The sequence below is a fragment of the Lonchura striata genome, chromosome Z (genome assembly GCF_050655825.1).
Source record: "Lonchura striata isolate lonStrDom1 chromosome Z, ASM5065582v1, whole genome shotgun sequence".
NCBI lineage: Eukaryota > Metazoa > Chordata > Aves > Passeriformes > Estrildidae > Lonchura > Lonchura striata.
In genome coordinates, this window is record NC_140740.1 from 16,175,922 (window position 1) to 16,195,645 (window position 19,724).

Genomic DNA, 19,724 nt, shown 5'->3' on the forward strand with positions numbered 1-19,724 from the left:
ACTGCAAAAATTACTAACACATTTTTAGAAAGGAATATATTTATCACATTTTCTCCCTTTTATCCTTCTTCCCTTTTCCACACTGATCAGATTATCTGCATCTCTGAAAATGTACAGTTCCAGAACAAAAAAATTTCCAAGAGCTGCTGTGTACTTGCTCCTTTTTTTTTCAAGACTTATTTTATCAATAAATTTCCTTTTTCCTTCCTCTGCTGAACTTTTTGCGTTCCTTTGATTGAGCAAATTCGTGGCTTGCACAGAAACCTTTGGAGTTGTTAAATTTTGTTTATTATGGGAAAATCCCAGTACCCAGTAAATGCAAAGATAGGAGTTAATTTTCTATTAATAAAACTGCAAGAACTATTTAGACAACTTTTTGACCATAGTCTACCCTAAAAAATGTTTGGGTATGGAAATATGAACACAATGACATCTTCATGCTGTTTCTGTGGCAAACACCTAAAAAAAATATTTTATCTGTTTCCATTCAAATTGTTATGCAAGCCTCCTTATTTGTGTTTTGGTCTTATGAAAGGTATTTTTCTCACTGGTGGTAAACAACCACAAAACCCATTTGAGAGATATTTACTGGATTTTTTAATTTGAAGCACTTTTCCCACCAGTGAAATAATCCAATTTCTGGAGATTTTATAGTTTGTTTTTTTTTTAGTGAATGATTTGTTTTATTCTCGTTTTGGGTGGGGTTTAATGGTTACAAATAGATGGCACGTGCAACTTCTTGATTCTTGATTCTGAGTCTGACAGAACAAATCTGGAGAGTTTCCAGCAATAAATGCATTGTCTTTATTTATCCCTAAGCTTTAACTTGTTATTTAGTTTTCTGAGAGTTTAAGTCGCTTTTCCCATTCTCTTTTTTAGTTTTTTCTAAATTGTTCATGGTTTCACTCCTACTGCACTTTGTGAAAATATTTTTCTTTCCTTTATACTGACTTTCACTTTTATGTCTACAGTTGCACTTCAGTTGTACTTCTTTGAGCACACAGCATGAATCTTAGAGTGTGTCCTGTCTCTTCCAGCACTATGCAGAACATCAGAATTTCAGCAAAGATGAGAAATCCTCTAAGAGAATTGGTGTCAACTGCTTCCCTAAAACCTTAATAATTTCTTGGCTCCCCAAGACTACTTTTGTCTGGGCAGGGCTGTTTATTGCTTTATAGCTATCTTTAAGGACATAACTGAAAAAGCTCTTATCCCTTCTCATAAAACTGATCCCTCTTATCCCTTCTCATAAAATTGATCCAATGCAAAGAATCCATATATGGTTAATAACATTCATTACTGTATCTTTGGACCTCTGGCCTTGCAGATTTTTAGGTGATCGGTTATCAACTGAGCATATGATGTCTGTGATACTCTCAGAGAAACTTCCTAATCTTCTGTTTCTTGGTGCAGCAGTGCTTTCTAGTTTCTATAAAAAGAAGCCATCTATCTGCACAAGGAGAACCATCCACTTGAGTAGTCACTTCAACTCCAGTTTCACTGTCTCTAATCTGTTTTTTATGACAGATCTGAGTCACCTGTTGGGAAGAATTCATACACATAAAACATTACTGGATTGCTGGGCAGGTTATTCTGCAGAGTGCCCAGCAGTTCAGCTTCTGCTCTCACTGCCAAGGCAGTGTATTGGACATGAAGTACTAGGCACATACTGCTCTGCCATTCCCAAAGATCCACGTTCTGCACTTTAGATAGAGTCAGAGAGATTGTTCCTTTCATGTAATATTACCCAGAAGAAATGCAGGCATGGGTTAACATTTCTCCAAGTTAGTGGAGCAAACCTTCAGATCAATGCACTTTGGTAGCACTCCACAGGGAAGGAGTAACTCGTTGATGAAGGGATTTTGTAGTTTCTAGATTAGACACTTCCTGGGGCCTCTTATTTCATTGAAATATGAACCATAAGTCTAACTGGTCTACATTCCTATAAATGTCTGGATGAATATTAATGGGAATTTGGTCTGTGTAAAATCTGTCAGCTTTGCAGACGCATCCAGCAATGGGAAATCATAGTTAAATTCTAAAATTAATCAGAAAAAGACCAATGAGTAGCCATTGGAATAAAATTAAGACAGCAGCACATTAATGTGCCTTCAGCCTTCATAAAGGTAGCTCCTCTTACACTGTGCTCCAGCTTTTACAATTACTTTGTTCAGACATTCTTTGGCATGTGATACATAAAAACATACATCCTGGTTGTATACTCAATAATACTTTAACATGAAGTTAAGAAAGAACATTGTCCATTCTTTGTGAACGCTTACTTTTAGCTAGCAGCATTATTTAAGATAAAAACATGGTTACCATGGCTTTATTGGAATGGCCTCCTCCTTGGAACTCAATGGTTCCAAAAGCGTCCGTCGGGCTGAGCTGTGTGTGCTTGCTGATGGACCACTTCTCTGACTGGATGTCATTGCGAGCAAGCCTGGTTTCATTTTTCTCATTCTGAGTAATGGAGGTGCTTGGAGGCTGTCCAATGTGTTGACCTGTCAGACGCCCACAGCAACACCTATGACATTAAACAAACACAAAACCTGAGTCACGTGCATGTATAAGCTGGACAAGGAAACAAGCTACAAAAAGAACCCAACCCATTTTCAACTCTGCTGATTCCTTTCCTGAAGCCTTTATGTATGGAAACAACAAAGTATATATATTACCTTTTTTCCTTGTGTCTTGTTTACTTTCATTTCTCCTGTATTTCAAAAAATCATGCTTCTAAATATGTACAAAATGAAGTCAAAGAACATCTCTTTTCTTCAAGTAACATCAAGACAAGTATTTAGCTTTTGCATGGATTAGCACAAATTTTAAATTGCTAGTTTAATGCATCTATTTGCTTTTGACAGTGTTGTGTGTCATGCATCCAATTTAGGTAAATATTCAGTGTGCTGAACATTGAGCTAAGAAGATAAGGAAATTAAACATGGATGGTGACCCATCTTTTTTCTTCTGAAATAAGTTTTGAAATGTAAACAAATAGTTCCAATAGGAATCCATCACTCCAGATGTAATTCAACCACCTTCCAAACAAATAAGTTTACAAAATATTTATATTTGGATCCATTCTAAGTATACATATATTGAGACTTCTTTTTTAGCCAACCTTCATTTTTCATATACATAACATGCAATTACCTATGAGGGTCTTTGGTGCTGGGTATGATATGAACACATTCTCTCTTGTAAAATGCTCTTTCTATCCATGATTTCTGTGCCTGAAAAAGAGAAAGGAAATGCCTTGAGTTCTGTTTTCTTATTATATACAACTTATAATACAACTGTAGAGAAGCTTTAAACAGAAGAGGGAATTTCACTTACTCATCAGATACGCAGTGCATATTTTACAGAGGGCAAATATTCCATTAGAACTATGGTTCTGTTCTAGAGTTAAGCACCCAATACAAGATTTTAATATTTTTTTCTTATTCACTAGCCAGATGACCTTGATGCTGTTACCATATTCTCACAACAGAGGTAGAACTCTGGAGAATTATTAACTCAAACTCCAAACCTTTCTGCATGGTAGAAAAGCCCCTACACTTATTCACTAAAAACACCTCTGTTTCCACATCAGTGCTACAAATAAGCCAGCTCTAACTAAAAAAAACCTATAACCAAACAACAAAATTACTGAAACATTTTTACACAAACACTGAGAGTCGTGTTTAACACAGAGGCAGAAACTACAGTTTCTATGTGGTCACATTGATTAAAGAGAAAAAAAGAAAGGAAATAAATAAAAAAAAGGAAGATCTGTTTCTGAAACAAGACACAAAAAAATTTAATACATTGAGTCAGATGATTGGCAAGTAGCCTCTAAAATAGTAGCTATGGTTGTTCCTAACACTCAAGATCATCTATCACATATTCACATAAAAGCAGGAAATTTCCTGCAACATAGTCTTAATTGTCAGATACACAAAAAGTCTTTTCAAACATAGGGATGAGTAGGAAAGAAAACGTGAAAATAGAAGAACAAACACAAAACAGGAAAGGAGAGAATTTCAGAGTTATTAAGTATTTTAAATTATTTATTAATTTATAATTAACTAGGGAATAAAATTTAAATAAAATGTAATAATTTTTAATTATCTAGGGAATCCTCACTCCATATAATATGAGTTCTGGCAAGCTCTCTAAAGCTTGAGCTCTATTATTTCACTTAATAAGGAGAGGAGTTGAAGATTTCCTTTGAACATTCATTTAAAACAGATCAACTTAAGACGTTTAAATAATAAAATTACCAACTTAACTGCACAGCATAAACAGAACTATAAACTATGAACTATGACAAAATTGTCTGAGAATTAAGTAAGCATTAAGTAAACGAACAATTTAAAGGAAATATGAGTATTTTGCGTCTGTGAAAGGAGAGCTTTTGAAATTGCCTTTGTAGCTAACTGATGTTACTTTTTACTATGCAAAGATATAAAAGTAATACCTACGTATTACTTTCACTAACTAACGTTACATCACTAATGTTACCTTCTTGTCAACTCTATCTGTATCCTGTTTTCTATGTTTAAAACCAGAGTCCTCTGCTTCTGAAATATGTGAAAATTACTGCGAACTAAAGAAATTTCTTGGAGTCTGTAAATGTCACTAGCACAAACTATAAAACAACATCACAAGAATTTCTAGCTACATCTACAATTTACCAGTACCAGTATATAGAATTCAGTCCTTTGCTTTTTATAGAGAACATAATTCCTTGCTGGATCTAGTAGCTACTGGTGCTATTTAGCAGTATTTTATCTTAGGTGTCCTTGCATTTTTATTTGAAAAATCTGCTACAATTCATATTTTGTAGGAATAGCAGATACCTAGCATCATTTTTGCACTTTTACATTAAAAAAAAACCAAAAAAACAACAAAACAAAACAACCAAAACAAAAACAGAAAACCCTATTTAAACTATTAAATAAAACTGTATTTGACTGCTTTTTCTCATGGTAGCAAACAGAAGGTTAATGTATCATAGAAGGATGGGCAAGATATGTTTTGTTTAAACAAAGTATAGTTAAACAGAAATTCTGAATGCTAAAATATTTATATTTCACCTAAGAAAGATTTCCTTGAGATTTAATTTATATAACTTCGAAATATCCTTTATTAAATATATTGCTATTTCCATCCTTTTCTGCAAACAATTAAGTTAAATTTATCTTAAGTTCCAGTACAAAAAGGTGCCATAACAGGTACTTCGCTGAAATTTTTTCACTAGATATAAAAACAAGCTTTAAAACCCACAAAACTGGCATTTAAAATTTGTTTTCCTACTCTTTCCCATATCGTTTTTGCAAGTGGAAAAGTAAAAGAGCTATATTAAAGAAAAATTAATAACAAAAATCATAGTTTATATTTTAATTTTCATCACACTTCTTCAAAGGTAATATTGTATAAATAGTAGTCAGGTTTAAAATCTATATTCATATTAGGAGAAGATACTTTCCAGCTTTTAGACTGCAAACAATGTACTCTCCTACCCGGCAGAGTTGTGATGGCAAAATATGTGATTTACTAATGTCGTAATTCCTTGTCCTTCCAAATTTAAAAGAAAGCATCTGGTTGCACTGCCCCATGCCAATTATCTTTCTGCATCAGATACAATTTGCAATGAACGAAAAAGCTAGAATATCATAAGATATTATATTAATATACAATAAATAAATATATAATAAATTATGCTACTTCCTGTAGAGTTTTCATAACAGAATACCTTCAGGAAATCAACAAATTCATAACTAAGCTGTCTGCATTAAAGTCTAACTTATAAGGCAAATTAGTGAAGTAATAAAAAGTTTAGAAGACTATCAAAGTATTTTTAAGACTAGTAGAGCAGGAAGCTTATCTTCTCTTTCGTTTAAAATACTCCTTCAGTAATGGCTAATCAGACAATTTAAGTCAACAGTGAATTCATAAAGTACGTGTCATACTTGAATTCAGTTTATTGATAGTTTAACAATCTGGGTAAGCCTCTCTCTTTATGAACCTCACTGCAAAATCCCACCAAGAAAGTTTTCTTTCTCTCTTTCCCTTACCTGAGCATGGGATTTGGCGTTTAAGGCTGTCCCGGAGCCAGCCCTGCTGCCCGCGTTTCGCTGCGGCTCGCCTTTGCTAGCGGCACGTTCGTGCCCGGGCCCTGCGCAAGGCGCTCTCGCCGCCCGAGGCGCTCAGACGTGGGAGACAGCAGAGCCCTTGCACCCATTAGCTGCTTGGAATGTGCTGCTGTGGGATTAGCCTTGTTAAGGGTTCAGTGGGCACTCACCCATGGCCCCACAGCACCGCTTGGTTTGAACATCTAATCTGACGCCAAAAGAAAAACAAATCCCTTGAGAGCTTGGATTTAACTGGCACAAGCCTTGATGGGCTTTTTGTCTCCTCTCTTTTTTGCCCCTGAGAAAGTGAGCTCGTTAAAGTGTGATAAGATGCTCTGAGTTCTTAAGTTTGACTCAGGAAAACCAATCCATCAAAAGAAACACTGTAATAAGCTGGAAAGAGCTTGAGAACACAGCAGAAACTGTTAAGCTCCAAAGAATGAACGCAGTGTGTTTATTGGGCAACTGTGAGAAACCTATACACAGCTGAAATATATTGCAAATAATCAACAATAGCATTTTTCCAAAGTAACTGGGGTTTTGTCACTGTTTCCCACCAAAATTGCTGTACTGTAGTGCATATAACTTTTCATAAATGAAAACCTTTGTGCTTCAGAAACAAGCAGCTGCATTGTTTTCATCATAATTAAAAGTTGGTAATTTTGAACAAAAGCAGAATATTTACAAATTTGGGGACTACTTCTATACTCGGCCTTCTCGATAATAACATAGATGAAGAATGTTTTCATATGAACAACACCTCAATTTTTATTTTAGTACCTAGGAATAAAATAGCTTTAGTTACTTACTTCAAAAGTTTTCAACACATAAATTATTTTGACTCAGTCCCCACCACCATGTTTGCATTAGCCCCTATCTACTCCTACATAGGCCTATATCCCTTCCTTTCCTTAAGAGTGTACCTATTGCATAAACAATATTCTGTCCACCCTTGGTACTGATGAATATACAAGCACTAAACTGTTTTGTATGTGCATTAGCTCTGATGGGCCAGACTGGGCAAGACTGAAAATTGCAACTTTTAAACCGTCACACAAGTGGAGAAGCTTCTGCTAGGCTGGCTAATCCATGAGATTGCTTTTGTCTCTTGGTTCCCTAAGTTTTTGTGTAAAATACATACATGTATTTTGTGAATATTAATGTATATATTAAGAATGTACATACACATACTCTCTGTGTGTACACACACACACAAACACACACACACACACACACAAACAAACACACATTCTTTTCCAGCAAACTGGAAAAGATCTGTGAGGTTTCTGAACCAGAGATTGTATGCTTATCTTGTCAGATCTCTTAAACACAGGATCAGACCAAAGATGGTCTGTGGGGAATGACAAAGGCGAAGCTGGAGCCAGGAAAGCAGCTAGTAAACATTTCAGTGAGGTAAAGAATATGGTGGGGAGTCAGCAAGTAAAGACAGCTTGCTTTTTATCACTAGGGAATTTGGTTTGGTTGAGAGGGTGGATAAAAAGTGAGGCACAGAAAGGAAAGACCTCATGACTGAGATAACTGGTTAAAAACCTCAAGTGACTTTGAAGTGGAAAAAGCTGTATCTTCTGTCTTAAGACATCAATAAAAGAAACAATGGTTATATTAATTCCCATATGGCACCTAGTGGCACTAGGACATTTTATAGATGGGGACTTCAGAGTTGGCATATATAACTCATGCTAAGGTAATTACAACTGTTTTTGCTCATTTAAAGTTGTCTTAACTTAGGACTGTGTGGCAATGAAACTACCAGCGCCATACATATTTATATTTTTTGAGGAGTAATAAAGAAAGAGCCAGTATATAGAGACAGGTATGTGTTTCAATATGGTACAATTGCAAAATAGAGCTTTTGGAGGTGGACGCTGTCCATTTAATGACAAAACCATACATATTCTTTAAATCTTCCACCCACCTCACTGTTTATGAAACAAAGTATTAAAAGTTAGCAATGAACTTAGTACTGATTGCTCATGGGGCATTAGGAGAAATAGTTAAAGACAGATTTCATTGGGGAAAGAGAGGTGTTTGAAGCCTTTCTCTACCTTGCAGGGGGACAGAGAAGCTAGACAAGAAACAGAGTATTACTGAAGCAAATTACAAAGAGGATTAGAGGATGGTGATGGTGCGGCATCAATGCTATTGCAAACTGATGTGATTAGCATTCCTTAACCAAATGGGAAAAATCCACTGTCTTTGAATAACAACCCTGTACCTGTAAATTTCTATGGCTATACTAGTGCAAAGGAGGGCAATGTTTCAGTTTAACCTTATTACAAGGTGTGCTCGGGACAAATTTCTAAGCCTCATTTCACTGTGTGATTATAAGCACTATAAGCACTTTTATGTTATTCTTGAATCATTAGGAATTTACCTGTCTGAACATTAACTCAGGAATCATTGTCTTGTCCCAAACTATTTCATTTTCTCACTGAAATGTATTCCTAGTATCCTCTTAGAGGCTGGCAATCTAAACTTTACCCACTAGAGCTGTTCTTATGTATGCTTTGTTCTTTTTCTAACAGGCTTCTCAAGTACTTTATCATCAGATTTATTACAAAAACAATGCTGAATTGTCTTGAAAATCAAGTTGAATGCAGAAAAGAATAGAAATGCACAGAATACAGTCATATATTGTTACACTATATTGCAGAAATTATCTCCTAGCATTGTTTACCACATGTAATTTTTATACTTACTTAGAAGAAATAGAGTAATTTTAAAATAATTAGGTGTTTTTCATTCAATGGTGAATTATTTTAGTAATTATATCTCATATTTTTATTACTACAAGACACAGAAATGAAAATGTTACATTTCTGCTAATGCTACAGTGGAAATGTGCATTTATGCTATATATAGACATTATATGGACGAGCATATGTCATTATTATCCATGCTACTGATGAATTGACTGAAAGCTTAACAGATATTAAAAAAAAACTCAAAAAAACAAACAACTAGGGAGAACTATTAGATCCAAAATTGGTATAGAGTTTCAGGTTCCTAGAGGCTTTCTTAAGATCCGTAGATGTATAAGGGGAAAATTTTAAAGAAAATGTCATTAAAATGAAGGATATAGTCTAAAGAACACTTTCAAAAGGTCTTTTCCTCATGAGTTTTAGCATATGAAAGGAAGAATGAAGCCTATCTACTTCATTCATGAGGTTTCTTCAGATGTGTATTTATAATTTCACCAAAATTGTTGTGATTTTGAAGTTATTTAAATAAGTAAATAAACCCTTTCTAATATGAAAGCCTTACTTGATCAGATGATAGGTTTATCTGGACCTCTGTTTGATCTTTACCAGTGTCATAAATAGGGACTATAAAAAAGGGAAAACATATGAAATGTGTATAATGCTTTCCTCTAGGCATTTCTCAGCTAATAATTATTTTCTGCTCATGGACTTCCTGCATAGTCGTGATTTCTACACACTCTGTAACCCTTCATGGGATTTCTCCTACCAACCTGCCTGCTGATTTCTTACCAGCTTTCAGCATCTTCACAGTCTTTCTCCTTGCTGCAGAGGGAAACCATTCTGTTTGTTTTGAATGTGACTCCTCATACTTTCCCATTGCTGGGAGAGGTAGTGAACACTCAGTTCCCATCCATCCTCTTCATAACAATTATATAACATCATGATTTTCAAGATACCTTCTGAAGTATTTTTTCCCCAGACTAATTATTTTTCAAGTATCTCCTCACACAGAAACAATTTATTACCTATTATCATCTTGCTGCCCCTCTCCAAACCTTTATCAACTTGATTCTTCTTCTGGCAGGAATCAGAAGTATGCACCAATGTTGGACTGACTACAGATCGGTATTGTGACAAGTGGATATTTAGTAGTTTGGTATCTATCTCTTGCCTAGTAACTCCCATAAAAATGCATCACAACTGAGCACTGTGGTATACTTTCACAGAAGTATCCATCTAAACTCCAATACTTCCCTTAAGTGTAGTATTTATAATATTAATGGTGAAGAACAGATATAAAAATCAAGCTGTTTTAAACAAATATTTATTACAGAGCAGTAATAAAACTATATGAAGTTTTAATTTATGTCAAATGCATCTTAAAAATCAGAATAAAAAATTATATCATACAAGTCTGTAGCTGCAAATACATGGCTAGAAAGCAAAATACATAGGAAATATTGTTCTGCCACTCAGTGCTGGTAGAGTATTTATGTTTTAATTACTAATCTTGTTTCTGGCTTCTAAAAGAGTACATTATTCCTAACTCTTCAAACTAAGGAAAGAATACCTTTTACATTAAGCAAAGTCTCATGCTGTCTAATAAAAATCACGAGGTTAAAATGCACATGTAGGAGTTATGCACTGAATCTAATTCTGTACTGAACTAGGCATTCTACCTCATAAATGTATGACAGCTATAACAGTGTCTGCTTCTTCATTAGATTGAGGTGGTTTTGTTAGCCGCTGTGTGGGTGGTGAGCTGATGAGGGAATTAGAACTAAATTATACGTAGCTGCATGAAAGGGCCTGAACAAATGAGGATTCCAGATGTTCCCCAAGCCTAAACATTCAGCTGGAACAATTTTATGTCCCCGTTCAGATTTCATTTTAACTAACATGCCTGTGTTTACTCCCAAGTCCCTCTTGAGCCTCCTGAATAATGCAGTCTCACAGGCATCCTCTGTGATAAAGCTTTGGTTAAGACATGGTTTCACCATCTCCAGCCTTCCTAGGCACATCATGTTAGGTGTCCCCTGACTGTGGTAAAATTTCAACCATATATGTAAGCTATTCCTGTAAGAGATGGTGGACATATTCTGAATTAAGTTACAACATTTCTCCCTCATTTGCAATTCAAATTAGATTTTAAATTACAGCTTCAAAATTTGCTTCAGATGTCATTTTTGTTATATGATCCATTGTGGCCTTTGATTTCAGGGACATTTGAACTGAAATTAAATGCACTACTTTATCTAACTCTTAAATATTATAGGGCAAAAGATGCCAGTAATTTATCACTTGAAACAAAACTAAGTAAAACCTTAGCAAATCTTGATACCATCATCAGATCTAAGGAAAACATTTCTAGCACATTAACAAAATGGATATTTTGACTGACTCAAACAACTGTCTTTCACCAAAGAGGATGTTGAATGGAAGGAGTATAGACAAGTTTTTAGGTTTGAGATTTTATATTCCAGTCACATCTGACATTAGTACAAAGCATGAATAGAAAAGCATTCAGAAATATGATATTTAACAAGAAGTAAATGGTTTACTTTCAGTTTGTTGTCTGTACCTGTTCACATATATGGTCAGAACAAAAAGAGCAGATGCACCTCAGGAAGAAGGCAAAAGCATCACTGAACAGGGAATGAGGGAACAGCCCTCCAGCATCTGCAATAGCTCCTGCAGCCAGGCACACAACAGCTTTTTCCCCCAAACCTCCTTCTGGAAGGTATGGATCCATCTACACAGCTGCTTGAACAGCTGTTCCTCTCCTTCCACTGCAGACCTGCCTTCTCTGCTTTGTCTGACACAATGTGGAGGAAAATATCAGAGAATTTCTGGAGCTGCTAGATAGAACTGCTGCCATGCAACCCTTAGTGACCTTTGATTTTGGGCAGGGATAAGGCAGAAACCAAAAGAAAATACGTATTCATTAAAAATACCTTGTTGCCAGTTGCATTAGCAAACACATAGCAAATATATCATAAATCTGTTTTTGAGAAAGGACCCTTTTTCTCTGCAGTATGTTAATTTTATTTTAGAAAAACTCCCATGAAGTTTGGCATTATTGTATTTTATTTCCTAGTGATTTTGGCATTGTAATATTTCAGAATTATTATAATCTAGGCTTAGCTGTATAGTTAGCATTTTTTCTCCTGTTAAATCCCAGACACTGTTAATATTTGATTTTACTGAAAAATATCATACAAGTTTCAATGGTTTGCCTAATGCAATGTTTTAGTTCAGGAGTAAACAAGTAAATAAGAAAAACACAGCTAAATTATTATCCAATGATTAAATTCCTGAATTAATCAGGAGTATAGTAATAACATATAGATACCTCTTTCTTACAAAAAGATGGTTGCATTGTATTGTCTACTGCAAATTTACATAGCTGTGAATATGAAGTTCAAAATACCTAGAGAATACAAGCATTTCTGAAGCAACGGGACTGAACAATCAGTTTGAAACACTATCAGATAAAGCCCGGTTCAGCTGTTGTGAACAGTATGATAAATTGTTTTTATGCATTTTGTTTCTGCTTTAAACCTACAATGCTGTTGTGAGGGAAGAGTGTGCAATTGTGTGATAATGCAAGCAGCATATTTAAAATGTCATAATTCAGCATATCTGAAACACTTAGGCAGACCATTTTAGAACTAGAAAGATTCTATACTTCTGACCAAATGTTTATAGCATTAAGTCAGTAGTTTTTTCAAAAAAGGTCTTAGTTTAGATATTATTTTGTAACCTATGTCCATGTAAAAATGAATCATGCAAAAACTAGTGACATATTTATTGTTTGTTGATTATATTCAGCCCATAAGAATTCTATATCATGCACACACCTCTCAGGGTCAAGAGACAAAGAATTTTTTTTTCATGTCAAGAAATTTTCCCGGTCTTTCTAGTATTTCTCAGTTAGAATTACTACATGAGATAACTCACAGGCCTTTGTCTACTACAGTACAATATTTTTCATCCAGGTTAGGTTGATGCTCTAGTGCTGATCATTGCTCCTTCACTCCCCTTGGCAATGCAACTTTGTTTTCTCTTTCTCTTCATCATCAGTCTGATTCAACTTCAAATTAAAACAAAGACTGCTGTGACTACCACTGACAACTCTTCTCCTTCTCAGATGAAAGCCTGACTACCTGATCCAAGAGCCCTATAATATTCTGTAAACAGAAATATTGCTGAGAGATAAAATTAAAAAGTACCTAAATCTATCACATTTTGAGCCCAATTTTACATAAGCACAAGAGGCAAGGTATATTTTTGCCATATACATCCATGTGTACAATAATAATTTGTGGTTTTCCCTGTGGACTGTGCAATTTCAAAGTGTTTCCTCAGCATGCACTTCCTTAATTGGAAAAAGAAATAAAATCATATAAGTTGCATTCAATGCACATTATTCCAATGTTCTATGACTCAAGTATGACTGTAAAAGCACACCCATTTTTCTAAGATGCATAAGTCTTACCATATTTTTTCTTTCTGCACACATAAATCCATTATTCCTGTTTTCTTCTGATGTTTATTCCTAGCCATGTAGCTTAAGCAAAAGTAAACATATAGTATTTTTTAATAATAAACTGGCAACCACCAAATAAGAATTTATAAGGTTTCATGACTTTTCTCCAGGGTCAAATTATAAGAAAAATAATAGCCTTGAGACATAAATTCTTATTAAATCACAGACCAAGAAAAGAGGAAAGTCATTGGAAATATAAATTATATAGGTACATTTCATGTTTCTTGTTTGATCTGAACAGAGGGTCTTACCTTAAAAGGAATGTTGCAAAAAGGATCAGCTAATATTTCTGTTTCAGTAAGTTTGAAACTTGGTTAAATCTGCAGAATTTTATATAGAAAAGACATGATATAAAATCTCAAGCAGGATTTGAATTTTAAATTCTTGTGTAAGAAATTACTTTGAAGGTCATCGATATCAAAATTTAATCATATTAACCATGCTGTGTATCAGCACATAATTATGACCTATGTTATAGATAACAGAAAATATTTCAGTAGATTTTACATTCTGTTTTAATTTATAGAATGAGCCTTGTTTGATGTTTGAAAGGTTTACTGAAAGTCCTTCTTTCAGCCTGTTCTCACTTAGATTTAAAAAGACTATTAAGACAGTCCTATTGTCTTAAAAATTTCATTTTTAATCCTTGAATTAATATTAGGATTAGAATTTTATAGTGAACATGGGTGGGCATCATTAAATCTCAAATTCTGCAAATTCTTCCTTTTGGGCAACCCACACTTTCATGACTTTGGAAAATTTGAAGGACTGGAGTCTAACAATGAGGAAAACAAGCCCCAAGCTGTCACATTGCTACAAGAATTTCCTGCGCTTTTAGCCACAACAGGTAATATTTTGTCCTAGTTTTGTTAACTAGATGCCAGAAATGATATCAACAACAACAACAACAAAAAAATTATTCTTTGGCATTTAATATTCCGACATGCAATAACTCTTGCAATTGTATCTACATATGCATAAGCACAAAACACAATTGGATTGGAGGATCCCCACTACACCAATATAGAAGTAAAGAGCAAGCATGAATAATCATGCTGAAGGCTTGGAAAAGGACTCAGATTCAAAGGCAGAAAAGTTGTGAACATTCATCCTCTAATATCCCCATTCTTTGAGACTGAGCATCATTTTATATTTTGACATAAAATTTTGAAATTAATAGTCATGATAAAGGCTATTGATTGATGATACAAACTACAGAGAATTAAGATTACTTTTGTACCATCACAGAAGACATCTTGGAAAACCACTGTGAAAGCATTTGAGCATGAAGACAGGAAGAAGACAACTGTCTCTACTTTTTGGTAGATCGTTGTTTTTTCCTCCAAAATGCAGTAAAATATTTTTATGTGAACAGACACATTTTGTGGAACAACTTTTTATGAAGTATTGAAATATTTTCTGCAGGCTAGTCAGTCCATCTTCCATCTCTCTCAGAAAAGCCAAATTACTTCCTTAAACCATTTTTGACCTCACTGCAAGCTATAGCCCTAAGTAAACATGCATTGGTGTGGCTTCTAATTAAGCTGTTCAGTCTAGGTTGTCAGAGTTGACCTTTCCTACATGGAAAGGTATACAAGAGAAAAAGAGCTTAGATGATCTAGGATGGTTTAGATGATGTAGTGTTAAATGTTACCACTGGCATGGCAGTGCAACTTCCACCCTGTCACCCCATTAAAGTTGGTAGGGGCTGCTGAAGGGTTAGACAAGATTGCCAAAATTGCCATTATGCTCATCCACTGGTAACAGAATTAGAACTGAAATTCCTAGACACAAAGTGACTGATATGAAATCTTATAATAGGTGATTTATTTGGGTATTATTTAGGAGTTATTTCACTGGGTTTTTTTTTGTTTGTTTGTTTGTTTGTTTTTTGGGGGATTGGTTCGGTTTTAGTTTGTGGGGTTTTTTTTTGTTTTTTTTTTTTTTTACTTTTCCATTCTGTGAGACTTACTCTGAGATTTGCAGGGACAGAAATCAGAACACAAGCATGTCTGAAGAATCATATTCCTTGAGATCATATTCCACTTAGGAAAGGAAGGTGGTATGGGCCTTTCTTTAAATTAATACCAATCAAATATTTTCTGTTAAAGACAGTGCAGTGCTTATAGTAATTGACTTGAACTCTACAAGGTTATTCAATGCTATACACTCAAATTCAGGTAACTGAGGGGACAAAAAATCCCCGTTGCTCTCCAATGCCCTATGTTGCATGCAGCTTGCAGTGTTCTAGAGAATTCTGGAAGGAACAAAACATGAAATTTGTGATTAATTAGAGTTTCTGATTTTAATGAATTCTCATAGTACAGATAAGGAGAAAAAACAGTTAAGAAGCAGGTCTTATTATTTGCAAAGTTTTATGATGGGTGGTCATTCACAAGGAGGGCATATAAGTAGTTTTTAATTAGTTTCTTGTTTTGACTTGACTGAAATAAAGACTTTAATGAAATACTTTTTGTTTTTACTATGCTGAATATTAAAATCTAGCAACTAGGAAGAAAATAATGCAACACCTTTTTACTTTAAAAAGGCTTAAGAAATTTCTCCTTTTTTGTTGAATTTTGTTTTTTAAATCTTCTAGCATTTGATTACACAGCACATTCCAGTTACCTGCCCCAGCAGGCCCCAGTATCAGGACTTTCTTATTACTGCATATGCATTGTTTCAAAGTGAACCCTTGAAGGATTTAATTTAATAGAGATTAGTACTTTTATTAAACAGTGGTTAATTGAAGCCTCCTAGTTCTGCTAAATGTTGTTCAGTGAAGTGGATTAGCTGCTTTAATTTTTGTTCTCTCACACAAGAAAATAACATTAAGTTAAATAAATACCTTTTCCATGGGCCTACTAAGGGTGACATTATTCTAGTGCTTTTATCTTATGTATTTTAAGCTGGAAGTTTTCTAATTTACAGAGGTAACCTCAGGTTCAGTAAACTTACAAACTATATTGATCCTAAAAACCCTATCTTGGATTGCTTTAATTTTTAGAAAAAATAAATTAAGACCATCATCAAGAGTACCGTACTAAATATATGACCAAAATCCATCACTGTTTCCTCTTTCTGATACAAAAAGGAAAAAAAAAACAGGGAAAAAAAAGTTATGGAACATTTGGAACTTTTATTTCAAGTTCAATTGTTTCTTTAGGTTTTCTTGTGAGGAGCTTTTTAATGTGACAATATTATTTTCAGTTGAGCAGAAATATTAAGAGGAATTGTAAAAACTTATAGACTGTCAGTAGCTCATTAAAGAATATTGGTGGCTCACTCAAGACCAATTTATTTAAAGATTAGAAAATTCTAGATTCTAAATGAAGATATCTGATTCATTAATTTTACCTGTTGACTTCTCAATTAATGATAACTTAAAATTTAATTAAATGTAATAGATCATATTAATTTTACTGCACTGTCTGTACACTGGAAATTCTTTGCTTAAAGAAAAAAAACCTAATTTTTATTAAGATTTGGAAAAGAGGACAAAATAAAAGAAAATAACTCACCAAAAGCAACTGTATCAAAACACCTGGAAAAACATCTGCTTCTATGAGAGGAGAGATAATAAATCAGCTCCTATTTTTCTGCCAAGCAGAATAATTCCTGCTGAGCTCCAAGGCTCAGTTCAGAGTTACGCAGGGATTCCTCTGATTGCTGTTTAGCACAGAGCCATGGCCAGGAGTGCAGGGAGGTAAGAGGCTGCTGTGGTGTCTCTGTTCCACAGGTAGAGTTTGCAACACGACCCTGGCTGCAGCACCCCGAGGAGCTGCTAAGTGTGAAAGATGCTCAGTACCAGCTTCAAAGAAAAAAAAATTAAATGTGCTTAACTAGCTATTATCGCTGTTGTCAACCTCTGCTATGCTTACCATCTTCAAAATAATTACAAAAAATAAGGTTGTTATGGCAAGATAGGTTTCCAAGTTTAGAAGTTCATATTCTAAGAACAGTTTATAATTTAATAAACAAGATGCTCCACACAAAAAGTAACCCTGGAAGTGGTAACAAAAGGGTTGCAGCAATATTTAGTGATCGTTTACACCATTTTTAGACAGATATGGGAAAAAATAATGTAGTAGAGATGACTTAAGTGGATTTCACAAGGAGATGCAGGAGGACCCAAATTTTAGTTTCATCTTTTGAAAAGAATTACATGAGGATTGCATTTGGCCAAACTTTACTATTGCTTCTGATAAGTAAAGCCATGGTAATCAGTGGTATAGCCTCACTGAAATGCAGAGTTTGGCCCTGAACTTCTCTGCTTTTATGTCAATGCTGGAAATAAATTATATATCAGACTTCATTTATTGCATTTAATGCTTTCTAGTGTCACTCCCTTGGACCTTGCCAGGAAACATTTGTTGATTAAATTGGAATTGATAGCATTAATCTGTCTCTACTTCATCTCCAAAAGAGGGTCTGCAACAGGAGATATGACCACTAAAAATGAGTTCATCCTATTCAGCCTGCAGCATTTACAGATTCATAGCAGGAATGAGGCCCAAATCAGTCACATCTTGAAAAGTCTGCAGCCAGATGTGACAGGTCAAGTCAGAGAGGCTACTGATGTGTAGGGAAGACTGAATTTTTAGCAATCCAAAGAACTACACTGTAACACTACCAGGAATATTATTCTCTTTTTCTCTTTTATATTTCTGCAGCAATTTTACACCTTTTCAAAAGAAAAAAAAATACAAATCCTTCATTTCTGAGGATTTAAAGTGCACTTGTATAATGCACTTGCATAATTATTCAAAGAGAAAACACAAGAACTCATTGATGGTTCGGGAACGTTGCAGCTCCAAGGGCATAGATCTCTGCATTAGAACAGGTAAATCAGGTCAGCAACCCCAAATCAACAGTGACTGTGAAGGAAAGAGATCTGAGGAAAGAGCATAACTGGTCTGGGTTTTCTCTGCTCCTCTTGGAGACATTCAAAGCTGGTTGTGGGGATGATGCTTGTGAAGGTGGCCAATTTCCGTTTCCATGAATTGGAAATTTCTCATTACAACTACAAATCTGACAGAGATCTGATATAGATCTCCTATTCTCTGTGTTAACTAGATGTTACTAGAATATTACTAGAGGGAAAATCACTCATCTGCAGTAAGCATCTGCACTATGCAACATCTTGCAAGCCTCCCATTCTTTAATTACTGATCTGCATGTTGTAATTTTCAAAGATTTCATAGCAAAGGAAATGTGCAAGATTAAACTCAGTAATTTACTATCAGTGAACCAGTAATTCATCATTATGGCTCTAGGTGTAGCATGTTTTGAAGCAGACATTTAAAGTCACCCTCTGAAAGTTGGATCCTTCATCAGAAGGAAGAAATCTAAATGGTTCCCCATGAAAGTTTCCCATGGATTCTCCCAGGTGTCAGTATTTTGTGGTTGTCCATACTTGCAAAATGCTCAAGTAAAGGAAGGAAAATCACACTGCAAGCCTCAGAAGCACAAGGTCTGCTTGTGAAAAGTGCTCATCTTTGTGTTATTTTCTCATGAAATTGCTTAGTCAACACAGGAATTTGATGTGTCTGTTTGCACTAAAATGCAGGTTTTTAAGAGTCTGAATGCTGCTGGACAATTTGCTTGTCCAAATAAACTATATTTAAAATTCCAGATATGATACTAAAAAGTACTTCACAGTATTCTTTGGCTTAGGCTTTCTTTTCAGCACAGATAGCTGCATTCTACAACAGAAGTTGTACTTCTTTTGTCTCTATCAAACAAAATAAAAAGTTAAGATACCTCTAAAAACTTCATGGCCAAAGGAAATGTCTAAAACCTGGAAGCTAAAACCTCAGAGCTGAGCTTCCCTTTGCTTTAAATGTCTCTTTTTCACAACTTAATGAAGAATAAGACTATTGCCTTATTCTATAAGGCAATGCTAATGGGATCTAGATCACCTGGCTTGCTATATTACATTCATTTTAGACAGCTAGCTAGCTAAAACATGTGATTTTTTTTTTTTCAATGGGGAAAAAACTCACAAGAGGTAACAATACAGAATAAAAAATGAAAGGATGTCACAGGAGTTGAAAACTAACACAATATATCTCAAGTTTTTGAATATTTTATTCAGACTGTTATTACTTCATTTCCCCTAGAGCTTCCTCATAAATGTATTAGGCCTCAAATATTGCGGGAAAATATAGAGAACAAAGACAAGAGGATATTTTACAAAGATATATGCCCAACAGACTTGCTATTTTATAATGTACATTGGCAATGAAAACAATTTGTTCTCAATTTAGATTTTTGATGGTATCTTGACATTTTTTCCACAAAGCACATATTGTAATATTAACACTTTAGATA

At 34.7% G+C, this 19,724-nt stretch overlaps 1 protein-coding gene across 9 annotated transcripts in view; it reads right to left on the reverse strand.

Annotated features, from left to right (window-relative positions):
- TRPM3 (transient receptor potential cation channel subfamily M member 3) overlaps positions 1-19,724 on the reverse strand; it is a 406,874-nt gene that overhangs the window by 138,023 nt on the left and 249,127 nt on the right. For 8 of the 9 annotated variants that reach the window (XM_077790276.2, XM_077790277.2, XM_021541495.4 and 5 more), the window contains exons 2-3: positions 3,157-3,236; positions 2,323-2,527 (exon numbers count right to left, since the gene is read on the reverse strand). In XM_077790276.2, the coding sequence (XP_077646402.1) occupies positions 2,323-2,527; positions 3,157-3,236 (285 nt within the window). Of the gene's footprint in view, positions 1-2,322; positions 2,528-3,156; positions 3,237-6,062; positions 6,217-19,724 lie in introns of those variants that run through there. The other variant, XM_085566459.1, reaches the window with a different exon arrangement.